The sequence below is a fragment of the Crocodylus siamensis genome, chromosome 2, assembly GCF_052110815.1.
Source record: "Crocodylus siamensis isolate JL-2025a chromosome 2, ASM5211081v1, whole genome shotgun sequence".
Taxonomy (NCBI): Eukaryota; Metazoa; Chordata; order Crocodylia; family Crocodylidae; genus Crocodylus; species Crocodylus siamensis.
Genome location: NC_143396.1, coordinates 231,367,000 through 231,383,999, shown reverse-complemented (window position 1 = coordinate 231,383,999; position 17,000 = coordinate 231,367,000). Strand labels below are relative to the sequence as shown.

At 41.5% G+C, this 17,000-nt stretch overlaps 1 protein-coding gene across 10 annotated transcripts in view; it reads left to right on the top strand.

Annotated features, from left to right (window-relative positions):
* The window catches only part of MGA (MAX dimerization protein MGA), an 83,618-nt gene extending 67,219 nt beyond the window's left edge, over window positions 1-16,399 (top strand). For all 10 annotated transcript variants that reach the window (XM_090033371.1, XM_090033369.1, XM_090033368.1 and 7 more), the window contains 8 exons: window positions 2,999-3,123; window positions 3,886-3,937; window positions 5,605-5,787; window positions 7,570-7,681; window positions 9,379-9,609; window positions 11,089-11,268; window positions 13,041-13,193; window positions 13,945-16,399. In XM_090033371.1, coding sequence (XP_089889497.1) covers window positions 2,999-3,123; window positions 3,886-3,937; window positions 5,605-5,787; window positions 7,570-7,681; window positions 9,379-9,609; window positions 11,089-11,268; window positions 13,041-13,193; window positions 13,945-15,260 — 2,352 coding nt within the window. In that variant the 3' untranslated portion in view covers window positions 15,261-16,399. The remainder of the gene's footprint in view (window positions 1-2,998; window positions 3,124-3,885; window positions 3,938-5,604; window positions 5,788-7,569; window positions 7,682-9,378; window positions 9,610-11,088; window positions 11,269-13,040; window positions 13,194-13,944) is intronic.
* The last annotated feature ends 601 nt before the right edge of the window (window positions 16,400-17,000 follow it).

Genomic DNA, 17,000 nt, shown 5'->3' with positions numbered 1-17,000 from the left:
TAAGGAGAAGTGGCTGTGAACCTGTTACAAAGAAAATCTTATTTTCCTACAAGCCTTTAGGCTAAATTATCAATTTACCTGGCTCGGGCTTAGAAACATATAAGTAACTTTGACAGCCAGCCTATCAGCCGAAGTTAGAGGCGCCTTCTCAGCCCTTGCTTCTGAAGGGCAGACATTGGCGGGGACTTTGCTCCAAGCAGTCATAGACATGCCAGACCAGGCATTGTGCCCTATGGTTACAGTAGTGGTTGTGAGGCACTTTACCTGGCTAAAGAGATTGAGATGACCAAAGGAGGTGCAGAATGCAGTGGAAGGTCTCCTCCATGTAGTTCATTCTGGCTCCCCTTAATTAAACTACAACTCTTCTTCCAGTTGTTCTGTGTGATCGTGTCCCATAATGGAGAGTTAAATTTTGTTTCTCATTTTTTCTAGGAAGAGGGACCATCTCTCTTCAGTTTCTTCCCATCCCTTATAATACCTCTGCTTATTGCCTTTCATGTTGGGGGTACATAATTAAGGGAGATGCTGTGCTTCATAAGGGTTTGAAATATGTATACTGCTGGTTTCCCTTCTGCTAGCAATGTATCCCACAATTTTGCCATCGATATAAGATCTCTGTAACAAAGGGAAACTTACTGTCAGTAAATGAGATGGCAGAAGTGTTTCTGTGCATAGTTGCAAGAGTTTTTAGCTACTTAATTTGAATAATATCCTGTTGAGAGTTTTATATATAAAAATCTTTGTATTAACTCATGTGGTAGAGCAGCATGAGGGAGTCAAGTGTACAGTAAATTAGCAGTGGTGCTGAATTTGTTTTGCAACCTGCAGAAGCACAAGCTGTGTGTAGTATACAACTGTGGGAGATGCTGCTAGAAGAAAGGACTTTACCAGCTAAGAAATATTCTCTTTATTTCCCCTTGCCTGTTCTAAGTTAGATCACTTTAAGTGCCATGTTCCCCTAGTAAGTTCATAGAATCATACAAAAGTAGGGCTGGAAGGGTCCTTACAAGGTCATCTAGTTTGGCCACCTGCTGAAGGCAGGATCATCCCAGACAACTATGTCCAACTTGTTCTTGAAAACTCTTCAAGGATGGAGTTTCCACAGCTTCTCTAGGTAAACTATTCCAGTTCTTGACCACCCTTGTAGTCAGAAAGTTCCTCCTAGTCTCTAACCTCAATTTCCCTGCTGAAGCTGGAGGCCATTGCTCCTAGTCCCCTTTCCTACAGTCACTGAGAAAAGTCCATCTCCATCTTTCTGTAATCAGTCTCCCTTCAGGTATTTGAAGAATGCTGTCAAATTCCCCTTCAGTCTTTGCTTCTCCAAGGCCCCTAATCATCTTTGTTGATCCATGTTGGACTCTTTCCACGTGGTCCATGTCCTTGAAGTGTGGGGTCCAAAACTGGACACCGTACTCCAGGTGAGGCCTCACCAGTTCTGAATGGAGTGGAAGAATTGCTTCCCTTGATTTGGAAATGATATTCCTGCTAATATAACCCAGGATGCTGTTGGCTTATTTATTTATTTTCCAACAAGAGCATACTGTTGGTTTACATTTAGTTTATGGTTTACTGATAATTGGAAGTACTATATTAGCAGGCACCAAGTGGTTATGGAGTTATAGATGGTTCTGTATTCATATTGACTATGCTGCCCTAGCCAACCTTAATCTATAGCCAGTTACCAATATCTCGAGTATGTAATCCAGCATCATTTTTTTCCCTTTCAGCCAGAAGAGTTAGTTAAAATACCAGTACTGCTCTGTGTATTCACAGTAATAGGCAGAATAAATTGCAAATTGAAATAAAGCAGTAGCTTTTGCAGACCTCTCGCTTTTCTGTGCTGTTATCAATGCATGTTGTCTTTTTACTTAATTTTTATTTTATTTTCTGTAATTAAATGTTTATATTGGTTTTAGGTAAGTATACAATTCAAAGAAGAGAGGAAGCAGCTCCCTATAAGGAAGGAAGGGATAGAAAGAAAGAAAAAAAGAGAGAGAGACAAGAGAAGACCAGGAAGAGTGGTTCAGGGTACTTCGGTGAAATGAAGTTTAGAATGGAGGCATAATTATATTTCTCACAAAAAAGGAAGGAAATATTAGCGTGTAATTGAATTAGTGATGACAAATGTAAAAGAATAAAGACTGTTTTTGTAAATTGTTAAAGTTTGAGGTTTTTGTATGACACTGAATAAGACTGCCATTCCAGCATTCTAAGCACTGGCACACAGCTTTTTAATCTCTATAGTGACAATTGGAATAGGATTTTTTAGGTTACTGTGTTGGGATAATCTTAAAGCAGATCTGCCTTGGAGTTGGTTTTATTTAAAAATAACTGTAGGGCCAGTGTTCTTAAGAGCACCAGAGTGACTGGTCAAGCACTCATTTTTGCATGAACTCAAGAAAGTTTGTGCATGAGTTCCTCGCATAGTGTAGGAGAATTAGGGAGAATTAGGGACATGAGAGAGATGTCATGGGCCTCCAAAAAACAGTAAAACTGACTCTAAGCATTAAGAGAAGCTAAATTGACAGTGTAAAAAATGACAAGTTTTTTTCTCTTTCTGTTACAGTAATTTTTGCTATCTCCATAGATTTCCAAATTGGCATTAATTTTAATTGGAGCAAGAATGAGTCAGTGGCAGAGGTCCAAAATGAATAAGGCTCCATCTTAAGGACAGTCTGATTTTGTATCTGAAAGTGTAAATTAGAAGACTCTACCTCCATGCAGGCTTTGTGTAATTTATACTAAATGACTAAATAGCAAAAATTGGCCTTGCCATCACTCCCAGTCTGCTCTGAAATGGTGGGAGGGAGCTGTTTTCCTTGAAAGTCATGGTTAAGATTATTTTAAAAAACCCTGTCTAACCTCTGTTTCTTGGCAGAAACCAGTCTTGTTTCCTATTATAATATTATAATCTCTCTTGAGTCTAAAGTGAAAAAAGTGTTTGGCTTGAACTCTTGTTCCAGAATTAGATACTTACTTCGTTAAATGACTATTCCAGAATTCATGCGAGTACAGCGAGGATGAAGAGCAGGTGGACATTGAAACAGTGGAAGAACTCTCAGAGAAGATTAATATTGCCCGTCTGAAGGCCACTGCTGCTAATATTCGACCTTCCAAGCAGAAGTATGCTTTTTTCTCTACTAATGGAAAGCATTAATGCAGTTTTTTCCCATAGCGAGGTGCTTGAAAATGAACTAGTTGACCAAATAGTTATATTTCTCCCCTTTTTATGTGCTATGTTAGCAGTATCTCATCCTCTTTTGATGAAAGATTTTGACAAAATCTGTAAAGGATCTTGGTGATCACTTGGCATATCTGAAAATATACTTACCTCCCTGTCCTCTGAGAAATATTTCAGTAAAAACAGGGAAATCAAGATATTATTTATTACTAGATGTGAATATATTAAGCAAAAAAGATTCTCGGAAAATATTGGGGAACTGCGTGGGTGTTTTTATTTTAATATCTAGGATTGAGACTATAATAACACAGTAACTTGGGTGTATATTCAATTGCTCTTGAATTTGTTTTTTTATTTAGTACAAACATTGGTTTTGGCTCTGGAGTTCACATTTAACATATTTGAGGATGTTGCTGACAGACACTTATTTCTCAATCTTTTTCATGTGGAGAAATAGAAGCTTGTCTGTTTGCATTGTATGGTTGGTTATTTTACACTTATTAGAAAGTTGGCTTTTTGTAAGTATGACAGTATCTAAAATGTAGCCTATTTTCTTGGAAAAGATCTTAGCAGCAGTAAGCATTTGTCTCACATATTTTCAGGGAATAAACACAGGTAATTCTGAGGCTGTTGGGAGGGTAGTTAATGACAAAAGAGCGTATGAGATGATTAGCATTGGGAAAAACTTTTTGGCTGTCTTCCAGATACCATATTCGCAGCTCCTCAGATGAGAAAACAACAGAAAAGTCTACTAAGGTATACAATTACTCCTTTTTTTTCCCCTTCTAATATCACATCTCCCATTTTAAACATAGACTTCTATAACCAGAGAAACATAAATGTGTGATATTTAAACTTACGATTAACAAGGCTAGAAGCCAGGTAGGGGTTGCTCATACAATTAAAATCCCATTCAAGTGAAAAGCCTGACCTTAACTTTTGAGGGCTTTGGATATAAGTTTAACTATATAGTAGGAAATTACTGCTGTTATATCTTTTTAACTCTTAAAATGTCACAGATTTTTCTCTTCATAGCATATATAATTTGCTGGGTGTGTAATGTAATAAATTTTGGAATTAGGTTTTCCTTCGTTTGGTAAAAGGGATTTATTGTTTATCGACAAGACTACTGAAATGGCAAAGGGAATCTGGATTCCTGAAAATGATATCTTAAATAGCTATACTGTGTTAAGGTAGAGGACTCTTAACTGGGCTTTAAATCAAAAGTCTTTTAAATCTGTGAGACTCTTCATTGACTTTGGGCTTTGGAACAGACTCAAAATGACTTCCATAATTAGCTTGAAGAGGTCTGTCAGGAGATACAGTGCTGTATTGCAGAATGAAAAAGTTTGCATTCAAAAGCCTTCAAAGTAACGATAAAACCAACAAATTTACTAACATAAATATAGCTAGCTGTATATTTACTTCGTGGCAGCTAAATTAATCAGAGCCTGCTTTTAACATTTTTAATTAAATTATCTGTAACTTAAATTAATATGTTTTCTGAGCTCCCTTATTTTTATGGGAGCTGTCTGTTTGCCCCCCATTCCCTGCATACTCCTCCAGCTGTGTATAAATTAAATTGGTTTAACAGTTAGAAGGTCACTTGTCCAAAATTTGATTTGGTAGCTTCAGTATTCATTGTGGTTTTTTGCGTGGGGGAGTTTTAAAAAAAAAAAAAGTAAAAGGAGTAAGTTACAAGTGCATGCTGATATTTATGAAACCCATGGTATATTACCTTGTATTGCAGTGTCTCTACATTACAGAGGTTCTTTAATATACTGAGTGCCTGTAAATCAGGGGTGGGCAAAATGATGCCCACGGGCCCAATGTGGCCTACCAGGCCATTCTATCCAGCCTGTGGGGCCCCTAAAAAGTTTAGAAAATTAATATTTATCTGCCCCTCGCTGCCTGTCATGGAGCCCTCAATGACTTGCCAAAACTCTGTAAGTGGCCCTCCACCCAAAATAATTGCCCATCCCTGCTGTAAATAGTAATGGCTGCTCAGGTTCTTAACCTGGTCTCCATGAAGCATGTAGGTTGGTTACTTCAACTGTATTACACAGTTATTACAGGATGACTACGGGATGTCATATTCTCAGGATGCATCAGCATTTGTGAAGAGCTGGTAGCTAAATGTTATGATTTTATTTAGCAGTGTTGTGACTTGCTGTATGTTGGGTTATCTAGGTATCCAAGTTGTAGCTGTATTGGTCTAGAGGAAAAAGCAGTTGGGACTCATGATGGTCTAATAAAAAATATCACTTCTAACAAGATTTTTGCAAAAAAATTTCTTTAATTGTAAGCTTTCGGTCACAGACACCCTAGGAATGTGTCTGTAGCGACTGTAAGTTTGGTGTGTATTCATTTGCTCTTGAATTCCTGTTTTATTTGATCTCATCACATAGTTTCTCTTCCAACAGAAACCTCAATTTTGGAACAGAAAGCAAAAGAGTGAGGCAGAGGCTTTTGCTCATTACCGCCAGACGCACACAGCAAATGAACGTCGACGACGCAATGAAATGAGGGATCTCTTTGAGAAGCTGAAGGGAGCTTTGGGACTGCACAACATTCCAAAGGTCTCCAAGTGCTACATCCTCAAACAAGTAAGTATTTTACAGTGAGAACTCAAATGGAGAAAAAACCCTGTCGGTTGGGGTAGTAGGCATTGTCTTTTAGAAGCACTTTAAGGATATAAAAATCCTTTGGTAATAGTGAATGTATGTCCCCTCTAAATCAGTTCGCATGATAAAAATATGAAGAATTTAGCTTCCTTCTCCTTCATTACTACCTTCATTAATTTAACACAATAAAGTTGGTAAAAGTTTCAACTTCTACAACCAGGACATTTTAATGTATACTAAAGAGAATTATCCCTGTTTGATGTGGAAGAGATTTCCCTTCATTAAATGTTATATTTTAGCATAGGATTTGATTAGAACAGCATACATGGCAGGAAACAAATGGACCATAAGGCTGTAAACAGATAATGCCAAATAAAGCGGAATAGCTGTGTGGGGATGTCCTGGCACAGATATTCTACTTCACTGAGCAAAACAGATGTCCATTATCCTGCATGGCCAGGACCCTTCTGGGAGTGGCTAGGGCCTGATCCTGTGAGACGATGCTTAGGATGCACCTCTACAAATGGGAACCCTGGTTTTCCCCATTTGCAGAGATGTGTGTCAGGAGAATCTGACTCGGGGTGTGCTTCTGCAAATGGGCAAACTCCAGGTTTCCTGTTTGCAGAGGTACACCCCAAATTGAGGCGCGACAGCATGTTATGTATACCTGGGGAATCTCAGGGCATATGTCTGCAAGCAGGGGACCCAGGGTTCCCAGTTTACACAGGGGCACCTGAAGTCAGGATGCAGCAGTACAATATGCCCTCAGACTCCCTTCCCAGGCGGTTCCCTGCCAGGCCATGCTTCCGCCAATAGAGGATCCTGGGCAGGCACCCTGAGGCTTTAGGGCCTGATCCTATACACCCCTGAAATTCCCTTTCCATGTGTGCAAATAGTATTCCCATTCCCAGGGCATGCAGGACTGGGCGTGTGCCCAGGGCAGCTGGAGAGTGTGGGCAGTCCTGGGCTGCCTGCATTCTCTTGGTGTAAAGCAGAGGTCCACTGCAAAATAATGACACAAGCTCATACGGCATACGTTGCACCCGCAATTTCTTTTCAGCATTGTAGCTCAACAAGGGGTATGGATATCTACTTGCTTGTGCTATGTGCCACCATAATTTTTATGGTAGCGCACAAACATAACGGTTTCCAGCCTAATTGCCATGGATAGATAATTATGCATATCCCTACGTTAGAATCATAGGACTTTGCTGTTTTCTTTACAGAAGTGCACAGACTTGAAGTAAAAGCATTGCTTGCGTTCAACTGTGTCCTAGTTTCTCAAAATAATATCGGTAAAAATGTGTGCAGGGAGATTTTTTTTTGTTTTTAATGCAGTTGTTTAGAGTGGTGATTCTTAACCAGGGGGCCATGGCTCCCCGGGGTTTCTTGAGATTTTTTTCAAGGGTGCCGCAGGTACCACACAATGCTAACTCTGTTAGGTGTGCAAACATGATTCGCAAAATAAACCCGAAGACTTCAAATAGGAATCCATAGTGTTAAAAACATTCAGACCTATTGTGGCGTTTCCTGGGTTGTTTGCAACAGAGAAACTGCTCTATTTTTCTGTTGTCAAAAAACAAGTAAAAGAGCTGGTATTTGCTGAGGGGTGCCTCGAGTCTAACGAGGGTGCTTTCAGTCTACTAGGAGATGCCCCAAGTCTTAAAAGGGTTGAGAATCACTGGTTTGGAGGACAGGAGAACTGCCCTTTTTTGCATTATGCATAAGGTTAGTCTCTAAATTGGTGCTTTGGTATTCTTCTAGGCCTATGAAGAAATTCAAGGGTTGACTGATCAGGCAGATAAACTGATTGGACAAAAGAACTTACTGACTCGCAAACAGGATGCGTTGATCCGCAAAGTATCCACTCTTTCAGGTAAGATCATTTTAGGGACAAAGCGGCTGAAATACTAAAAGAAAGGACCTCAGTAGACATTCAACTGAGTGGGAGACCGGTCATCTTAGATTTAGAGTTTAGAAGGCAGAGATAGGATTGAAAAGTATTTGGGAAAACAGATTCAGTGTTTGCATAATAAAAAGGGTGAGGAGATGCTTCAAACTGAAGTCTATGAATTCTGTAGTGGAGTGGACTGACGACAGAACTCAGGCCTGTTGGTCATCGGGTTATAGGAATAGAGTCATCCTTCTGAAGTCTTCCCCATTTGTTTTGCCTACACAGGCAAAGGAGAGGGTGGCCATGTCTCCCTGCTAGAGAGCTCTAGGACTGTAGTGTCTGATGTACTGAGAACATCTAGAAGGAAGAATATTTTGTTTCTTGAATATTTTGTTTCTTCTAGGCATAGAGACATCTTCAGATAGCCTTCAAAAACTGTGATTATCTTTAGACACAAGTCTGATGTTGTTGCCTTCCATTGCATGCTTTCAACTCCCTGAGGAACTTTTATATTCTTAACCCCATAACTTTGAGAGTAGCTGCATCAGCCAGATAATTAATTTAGCTCTGTCCAGTGAACACAAGTTTATTTTATATTCCATGCTGAATAACTTGTTCTTAGGATGATCCTAGTATTCATGTAGGTACACAAAGTGAGTTCTATGTTCTGTTAAGTCTGGGTAACAAGACTATCATATTTTACCTGAGCCTAAGACAACCCCCCAACAATTAGAAAATGGAAAATTTATAAATGTACTATAGTTTTCCACGTATGCAGCCATTATAATTATTGGAGGATTGTCTCAAATTCATCCCTACCACCACTGCAGCAGGGAAAACAGTGGTAGGGGCTGCCTCTGTGCCCTTCTCCCCACCTGCCTTAATTTCGCTTTGGCTCTTGCACTGGCAGGTACCATCTGCACTGCAGCCTGGAGCATGGCCATAGCCCAGCCCAGTAGCAGCAGTGCCAGCTATGAAGCTGATGAGAGAAGCAGGGGGTGCAGAGGCAGAGGGCAGTCACAGCTGCAGCTTACCTCTCCTCCTACCACCTCATGCTCGATTCCAAGATGAGGGGTTCCCCCCCCCCATGTTAAATGCAGGGGGGAAACCTCATTGTGGGATCAAGGTAAATATGGTACTTTCCATTCTTCTAGAAATGCATTAAAACTGGTAATCCTCCCCAGAACTTCATTTGGAAGGCTGCTGTTGACTGAGACTTACTCAATCAAGAAAGAGCCTGAATGCAATTTTTTTAGTTTTGGTTATATTTTACATGAGAGAGAAGGATTTTTGTGGGTAATATAATTTATTGGACCAGCTGCGTTTTTGGGATTAGATTTAGACAAGCTTTTGAATGCAGTTGATTTTTCTTAGGTCTAATTAAATTATTCCTCTTTATAGTTACCTATTGGTCTCATAGTTTAGTTTGTGGCTCTGTGCTGCATGAAAAAATTACTAGTTTACTCCAAAATTGCCTTTGTTCAAATAAGGTTCGTTTATAAGACACCTTGTGTAAAATAAGGCATTCTCAATCGCAGGTAAATGATGTTCTCTGGCCCAACAGTCAGCAGATAAGTTGCTGGGTCCTACCTAGTTGATTTCCATTTCCATTCTTGGTTTTGAGAGCAAACAGTATTTGAAGCCTGTTTGGTGCTATGTCTCCATTAACTTTTCTGTAGGTAAAACAGAGGAAGTGGTCCTGAAGAAGCTAGAATACATTTATGCCAAACAAAAAGCAGTAGAAGCGCAAAAGAAGAAACAAGTAGAACCAAAGGAGTCTTCTGTCACCACCATGCCCGATAGACAGCAAGAAGGATCCATTGCTTCCTCCAGAGAGCTGGGACAAATGATTGTAACAAATCGGCGAGGGAAGCCGCTGATACTTGCTAGGAAGGGAAACCAGGCTACAGGTAGGCTGGGAAATATGCATGTATGATCTGCTTGCAAAAAAAACAAAAAAGGAAAGAAAAAAGTTTACTGGATAATACTGAGTCGGGTGAAGGGGGGTGCATCTTGCTGATGTAGCTTTCTCCATGCTATAAATTCATGAATATCCCACAGAATAAAGTTGAAACTGTTAGAACAAGAAGGTATGAATATGCTGTACCTTCATAAGTAAAATCTATCACATTTGGACAACTTACATAAATGACAATGACTTCTTATTGAAGTGGCTATATGGGGTATGAGGCCTCAACACAGGAAAATTAAGGTGATATTTTTGGCTCTTCTTTGAGTGTGTGATTGTCCAGGTGACTTGCACATCTCCTGGTTATGTACTCCTTGCATGCAAGATTAGGTTCTTTTGAAAAGCTGTTTGTCATGTTTGTGCTTGTTCCTGTAATCCCTTTAGTGCCCCAGAGCCAGGGATGTAGAGGACAGGATGTCCACAGCTGCCTGTCAGTTCCTTCCTATTGTAGCAAGCTGCAACCCCTTTAGTTTCTGCTTTCTGTGAATTGTACACTTACCTTAATCTAATTTTCAGGTAGGTGCAGCTGCAGTTCTTAAAATAGTTAGATTGCAACTGCCGCAATCTGCCATCCTTTCCCCATAAATTCCTGGATTCGGTTTTGAAGGAACAGAAGGATAGTTGCAGGTGCCATGCTCCTTCACGCACTTGGATGCAAGGCACAGGCATGGCCTTAACAGACACTGCTTTTCAAATGAATCAGGTCACCAATGGGGCGCAGGCACACCAAAATGGAATATATGGGTTTATCTACCACTTGATGCTACTTTGTCCTGCCCCTTAGCTCAGACTAGCCCTCATCTGTGCTAAGGATGCACCCTGGCAGCAGCCCAGCCGGCCCCCAGAAGGTTCCCATGTGGCTGAGCTTTCCTGTTAGGCTCCCTCAGTGTGTGTTCAGCACTTTCCTGGGTATTCTCAGCCACAAAAAAACAAGAAGTTTACCCACAGTAATCCTATAACTTGTGCCTGACATCTGTCCCTTTACATCCCACAGTACAGAAATAGAAGCAGACAACAAGCAGATTCCTAGAAAGACACCCTGCTAGGAATCGGTTCTCTTCCTGCTTATGCTTTGGGTGCAGCATTTGCTAATACAGAAGGTGGAGTGGCTTGTGAGTCAGGTTAATAGAGGCAACCTTTACTGTCAGCCTTAAATAGTGGTATGGTATAGGCCTGCCCTACTTGGCCACCAAATCTCAAAGGAAGTACAGGTACTCTAGAATTTAATCATTGTTGTCAGTTATTAACACATTTGATCCAAGAAAATTCGTCCTGAATTGAGAATGTGGATTGTGTCCACCTGTACTTGATAGTACCATCAATCCCAAAGAGATTAGCTTTCAGCTTGCATTAGTATACAGGTTGAAGGTCTTCAAGAATTCAGTGTCACAAATGACTTATTTTCATTATTTATATGCAGAGGAAACCACATCCCCTCCTCTGACATTAACTACTGCCAGCCTAGTGATGACTCCACAAGGGCAGGTACTCACATTGAAGAGCCCCCTAATGCCAGGACAGATGGCAGCTGTTCCTTCCACACTCTTGCAAGCTGAGCTAAAGCCTCAAACTGCCAGCAACACTGTGACAGCACAACCAGGTAAGGCCACCTGGGACCAGGCAGGCTGAAGATAAGAATTGGTGGTAAAGCTGTAGCTTTTGCTTATGTGAGGTTGAATGTGGTTTCCCGCCACATTCTCTTAAAAAACCTTGGTGACTGTGGCATTGATGCCTACACAGTCAGATGGGTGGAAAATTGGCTAGATGGTCGCACCCAGAGAGTGGTGGTAGACCTGGAGGGATGTGGGCAGTGGAGTCCCCCAGGGCTCGGTCCTGGGGTCTGTACTGTTCAACATTTTTATCAGCAATCTGGATGAGGGTGTGAAATGCATGCTGTCCAAATTCGCTGATGACACCAAGTTGTGGGGAGTGGTGGGCACATTGGAGGGGAGGGACCAAATCCAGCTAGATCTAGACAGGTTACAGAGGTGGGTGGATGAGAATAACATGGAATTCAATGCAGACAGGCGTCTAGGGAGAAGGAACCAGCAACACGCCTATAGACTGGGGAACACCCTTCTTGTCAACACGGTGGCAGAAAGGGATCTTGGAGTCATTGTTGACTCCAGGATGAACATGAGCCGCCAATGCGAAGAAGCAATCAGTAAGGCTAATCACACCTTGTTGTGCATCTACAGATGCATCACAAGCGGGTCCAGGGAAGTGATCCTTCCCCTCTATGCAGCACTGGTCAGGCCACAGTTGGAGTACTGCACCCAGTTCTGGGCGCTGCACTTCAAGAAGGATGTGGCTAGCATTGAGAGGGTCCAGAGGGCCGCTCGCATGGTCAAGGGACAGCAGGGCAGGCCCTATGAAGAGGCTAAAGGGCCTGAACTTATTAAGCCTCCACAAGAGAAGGCTGAGAGGAGATCTGGTGGCCGTTTACAAACTCATCGGGGGGGACCAGTGGGAATTGGGGGAGGCTCTGTTCCCCCGGGCACCACCAGAGGTTACTAGGAATAATGGCCACAAATTGTTAGAGAGAAGTTTCAGGCTGGACATCAGGAGACATTACTTTACAGTTACAGGTGCCAGGCTCTGGAATGGGCTCCCAAGTGAGATGGCGCTCTCTCCTATCTTGGGGGTCTTCAAGAGGAGGCTGGACAGATTTTTGGCTGGGTTGATATGATCCAAGCACCTGTTCCTGCCCAGGGCAGGAGGTCGGACTTGATGATCTGTTTAGGTCCCTTCTGAACCTAAGTACTGTGATACTATGATCCGTACGTTTTAGCTTCTAAAATAACACTTGTCCTCAGCAGTAGGATCCTTACATTCATTTGCCTGTTTATAATTGCTGAGTGGGATTGGATCTGACTGCAGTATGTATAATCTGATACAAATGACAAAAACACCTGAGAACATAACCAAAATATTAAGCAATGAAATATAAACCATTTGTCATCAGGAAAGTAGAATCTGTTTGATTATTCCAAATAAGAGAGGCAAAAAAATCTGTGAAACTGAGTGTAAACAGGAGAATACAGGGATGATCCTATTAAGAAATAGGTTATCCTATTGTTAATATTTCTACTGTTTTCAAGTGATGCCTTAACTGAAGGGAAGGGTGGCCACAAGTATCATGGGCAGCCTTTGTGTGGCACATGACAGATCAGGGAGGAAGCAGGAGATAAAGCAGAGCAAAAGGTTGGGCAAGGAGCAAATCAGGCAGAGGAGGGAGGATCACTTGGTGGGGGGGATGTTTTGTGGCATGCCTGCCAAAAAAGATTGGCCCCCACTGCCTTAGGAGCTGTAATGTTTTACTTCCCATTCTTATGCCAGCATTAAAAAAGATTGTTTTTCTTCCTGGGTAAGGTATTACTTCTGTCATGATTCAGCTACCTGGCTCACCAGTTCCTGTTCAAGTGAAAGGAATCTTCACTAACTCCACCATTCCCATTGCTCTGTCAGCTGTTGCTGGAAACCCAGTACCACCAGCTGTAGTAACAGCTGTAGAGCCCAGTTCAGGTAAGCTTTATACTCAGGGATCCTCATTTTGGGCTTGTGAAATACTTCTGAGGCAGAACTTGATTCTGGTGTTTTTCAAGATGATAACTAACATTGAGTTTTACTTTCATAGTTCTTAGCTGTGAGGGGGACATACGAAAATAGGAACACATCCTATTGTTGATTAAGTCATGGTTCGAAGTTTAGTTTGATTTGGAACTACAGTGTCAGATTATTGCTGAAAGGCTTAACAGAAGATTTTTTGCATAGGATCTAGGTAGAAGGCAGTGGATGTTTATACTAGTAGTACTTCCTGCTGCCATCCAGAGCAGAGAACTTGAGAGCAAAAGATTGTAGAAGAGCCACAGAGCATAACCAGAAGCTATTGGACTTCCAGTAACTGAGGGCTTAACTGGTCTTACTGATGACAATATGAGAGAGAGTGCCAAGCTAACTTTGCAGGTCTGGCCACAGTTGGGAGTGGGGAGAGTAACTTTTTCACATAAACACATTTAATAGAGAAATAATTATGAAAGGTAGTTGCCAACATACTGGGATTCCATGTTGTTTATACTGACTTGGTTTTCAGCATAGAACTGAACTTCAGATTTGTAGAAAAAAGTAAAATAAGGTAAAAGTTCAAAACTGTGTTTGGTCAGATGCCTTAAACCTTGTAGGATGGCAGAGACTGTTCGGGGCATATGATATGGGAAAGGACAAATTATCTGGAGTCACTCTGATCCTGATGGGTTTTGCTTCTTTGATTTCATAGAGAGTGAAGATTTGTTCATGATGCCAAAAATTGTTAATGTGACATCATTGGCTGCTGAAGGAGGCATGAGTTTAAACCTCAATAGAAACAAGAGTTCTCAAATAACCCCTGGTGCAAGTGCCCAAACTTCTGAGCAGCCCTTGAAAACAGGACTCCGTGAAAGCAGGCAGAATGAAGGCATTCTTTCTGAAGAGAAAGCCAAGGCATCTTCTGGCAGTAGTGTTGGAGATGGGAAAAGTGCCAAAGGACCCACACCAGTTTTTCTTGAAAATAAAGACAACAGCATTTCGCAACTACGGAATGCATCTTCTGCAAAAGACTCTCAAGAGCCTTTTACCACAAAACTCTGCCTCGGAGAGTTCATTGGATGCCAAGGGAGAAGGAAGGATGCTGATCAGGGAGGAGAAAGGTTGAAGGCAAAGGATTCTCCATTCCGTAAACTGCAGATTAAAGAGTTCAAAGACTCCAGGATAGAAATGGAGTTGAGAAAAGTTGCCTCTGCAATAGAGGAAGCAGAACTGGACCCAAATGAGATTCTGGGGGGCATTGAGGAGAGTGATGACACTGATGAAACTCTCACTTCGCTTCTCAATGAAATTGCCTTTCTCAATCAGCAACTTAATGATGACAATTCGAGCATGTCAGAATTGCCTAGCACCCTGACCTCAGACTTTTCTCCAGGAGACTTAGATACTCGACGAGGAGCAGCCAGTGATCTAGTCGCTGCAGATAGCACATCCTTCCAGTTTGGCCACTTGGGTGGCAGTTTCAGACCTTCGGACCTTTCTGAAGTTCGAGAGGGTAGTGGCTCCATCAGTCCTCTGCTGCTTCACTTGGAAGATGATGACATAACTGATGGAGAGAAGAACTCTGGAGAACCTTCAAGTGAAGCAGACATTTTGAAAATAGTGATAGGCTCTGGAATGAAGGATGCACTTCCTAACCTCTCAGTGGCTGGTGGTAGAAGTGGTAAAACCTTAAAACCTATGGGAGAGCCTCCCAGTGTGACTCCTCCAGTCCTGCAGATGAAGACTAATTCAGAAGCTGGTACTGACACTTTGTGGAGGCCCATGCCAAAGCTGGCACCACTTGGATTAAAAGCAGCAAATCTTCCATTAGACTCAGAGGGACAGGGAACTAAAGTGATGCCTTTATTGGCTCCAGTGGTTGCAAAACTGACACCAGTTGGGTTAAAAACTTCTTTACCTACGGGTGTTCCAGAAGGACAAGATAACAAAACAATGCCCATTTTGGCACCTGTGGTTGCAAAAGTGAACAGTACTGGGACCTTGCCTCCAAATACTGCAAGCAAATGACTGCTTGGATTTTTCAGAGACAGAAAGGAAAATCTGGAGCAGTTAGGCCTTTAACAGAAATTTGGTGTCTGAGTTTTACCACTTCCCGTGTCACCACAACTTGTTCTTGTTGTTCTGCAGAGGAAGTATGGCATCAGCATTCTGTTCTGAAAGAGGGCAGGTCCCAGACTAAAACATCAGTGCTATGAAACTTTAATTGCATTAACATATTTTACCTCAGTATTGTTTGGGGTATTAACCCTGCTCCCCCCCCTTCCCCATGAAAAGAAGGAAGCTGATCTGTAACCATTGATGGATGTGTGGTATCCTTCCAGTGGTGTCTAGGAAAGCAGAGATTTGATGGGCACAGATGGTTGCGATGTTTGTTTGTTTCTGAACAGACTTGGCTGCTTCTAGATGAAGGGAATCAGGGGTGCTAGTTTTTATACCAGTCAAATTATCTATGCAGAAGTAGGGTCGTTCACCTGTTTAGTTTTTGAAGAGCCCACAGCGTGTGGTGAACCTGTGGAAAGGAGATGGAAATAACCTTGTTCACACAAGTTACCCTAAATGAAGGAAGGAAGAGCTGGTGTAGGTTACCCAGAAGGCTGAAGTGAGAATTTTCCCATTTGGTGAGAGAGTTAGTCCCCTGCCAACACTCTTCTCTAGAATATTTCAACAATAAATCTTAAAGCTTACATAAAGAAGAACATTTTCCTCAATTAAAAAATAAAATAAAACCACGATATTCTTCCTGGGGTAAGAATCCAGGATGAGAAAAAAAACTCTTCGGACAGGAGAAAGGGGCATAGGTTCTATTCAGACAGGAGAAATGCATTTGAGTACCCGAGCGCAAACATCTAAAAAGGTATTGCTTAAGTAACTTGTGTTAATTTCTCTCATTTCTCTTTTTGTTTCCCTCCCTTCCCCTTAGTTCTCACAGATGTAGAGATTTCTGATACATTTACAAGAAATGTTACTTTTTAAAGAAAGTTACACTTTTTTAGGCCTATTATAATCCAAAAATGAAGCTAAGTGAGGTGTATATGTATGTGTGTTTATGTAAATATATTCTTCCAAACCTTCCATTTCTGTATGGATTCAGGAAAGGTACTCAGAGGTTTCTCACTGTATTTGCACAAGATGTGTATAGCAAACCCCCCCCCCCCCCAGATATGTTCATTACCAGGGAAATAGGGCAGTATTTGAGTCACAAGATGTATTTTTTATTCTCTGCCACCATTTACTCAATAACCTGTAGATACTTTTCACTGTTAAGCTGTTGGATGTGAAGGGCCTGCAGATTGTAAAGATATTTATATTTTTGTACACAAATTTTGTTTTCATAGCTTCTTTGAAGAATTACATTTTCAGCCTAGGAGAGATGATTTGTTAATGAGTGTATAAATTAATTTTCCTATCTAGTTTGTAAATACTAGGAATTATGGTGCACTCAAGGGGCTTCTTAGATGCTCCTATGAGGTGAAAATCATTGCTGTGAACATGGAATAGAATCTGGGAAATAGTTGATGCATTTTGCCTTTCTTGCAGAATTGTATTTAGGAATGTAATTCCATATTCCCGGTATCTCAACAGCAGCAGTTGGGATTTCTCCCCCTCCCCTTCGTGATGCACTAATACAAAAGCTTTCCTCTCTCCCAGCACCAAGGTTGTGCCTGTGTGTGTGACACTTACCTGCCGGGGCTGTGAGATTCTTCCACTGTTAGGGAGTAGTGTCAAATGGTGTACATTTAGCAGAAC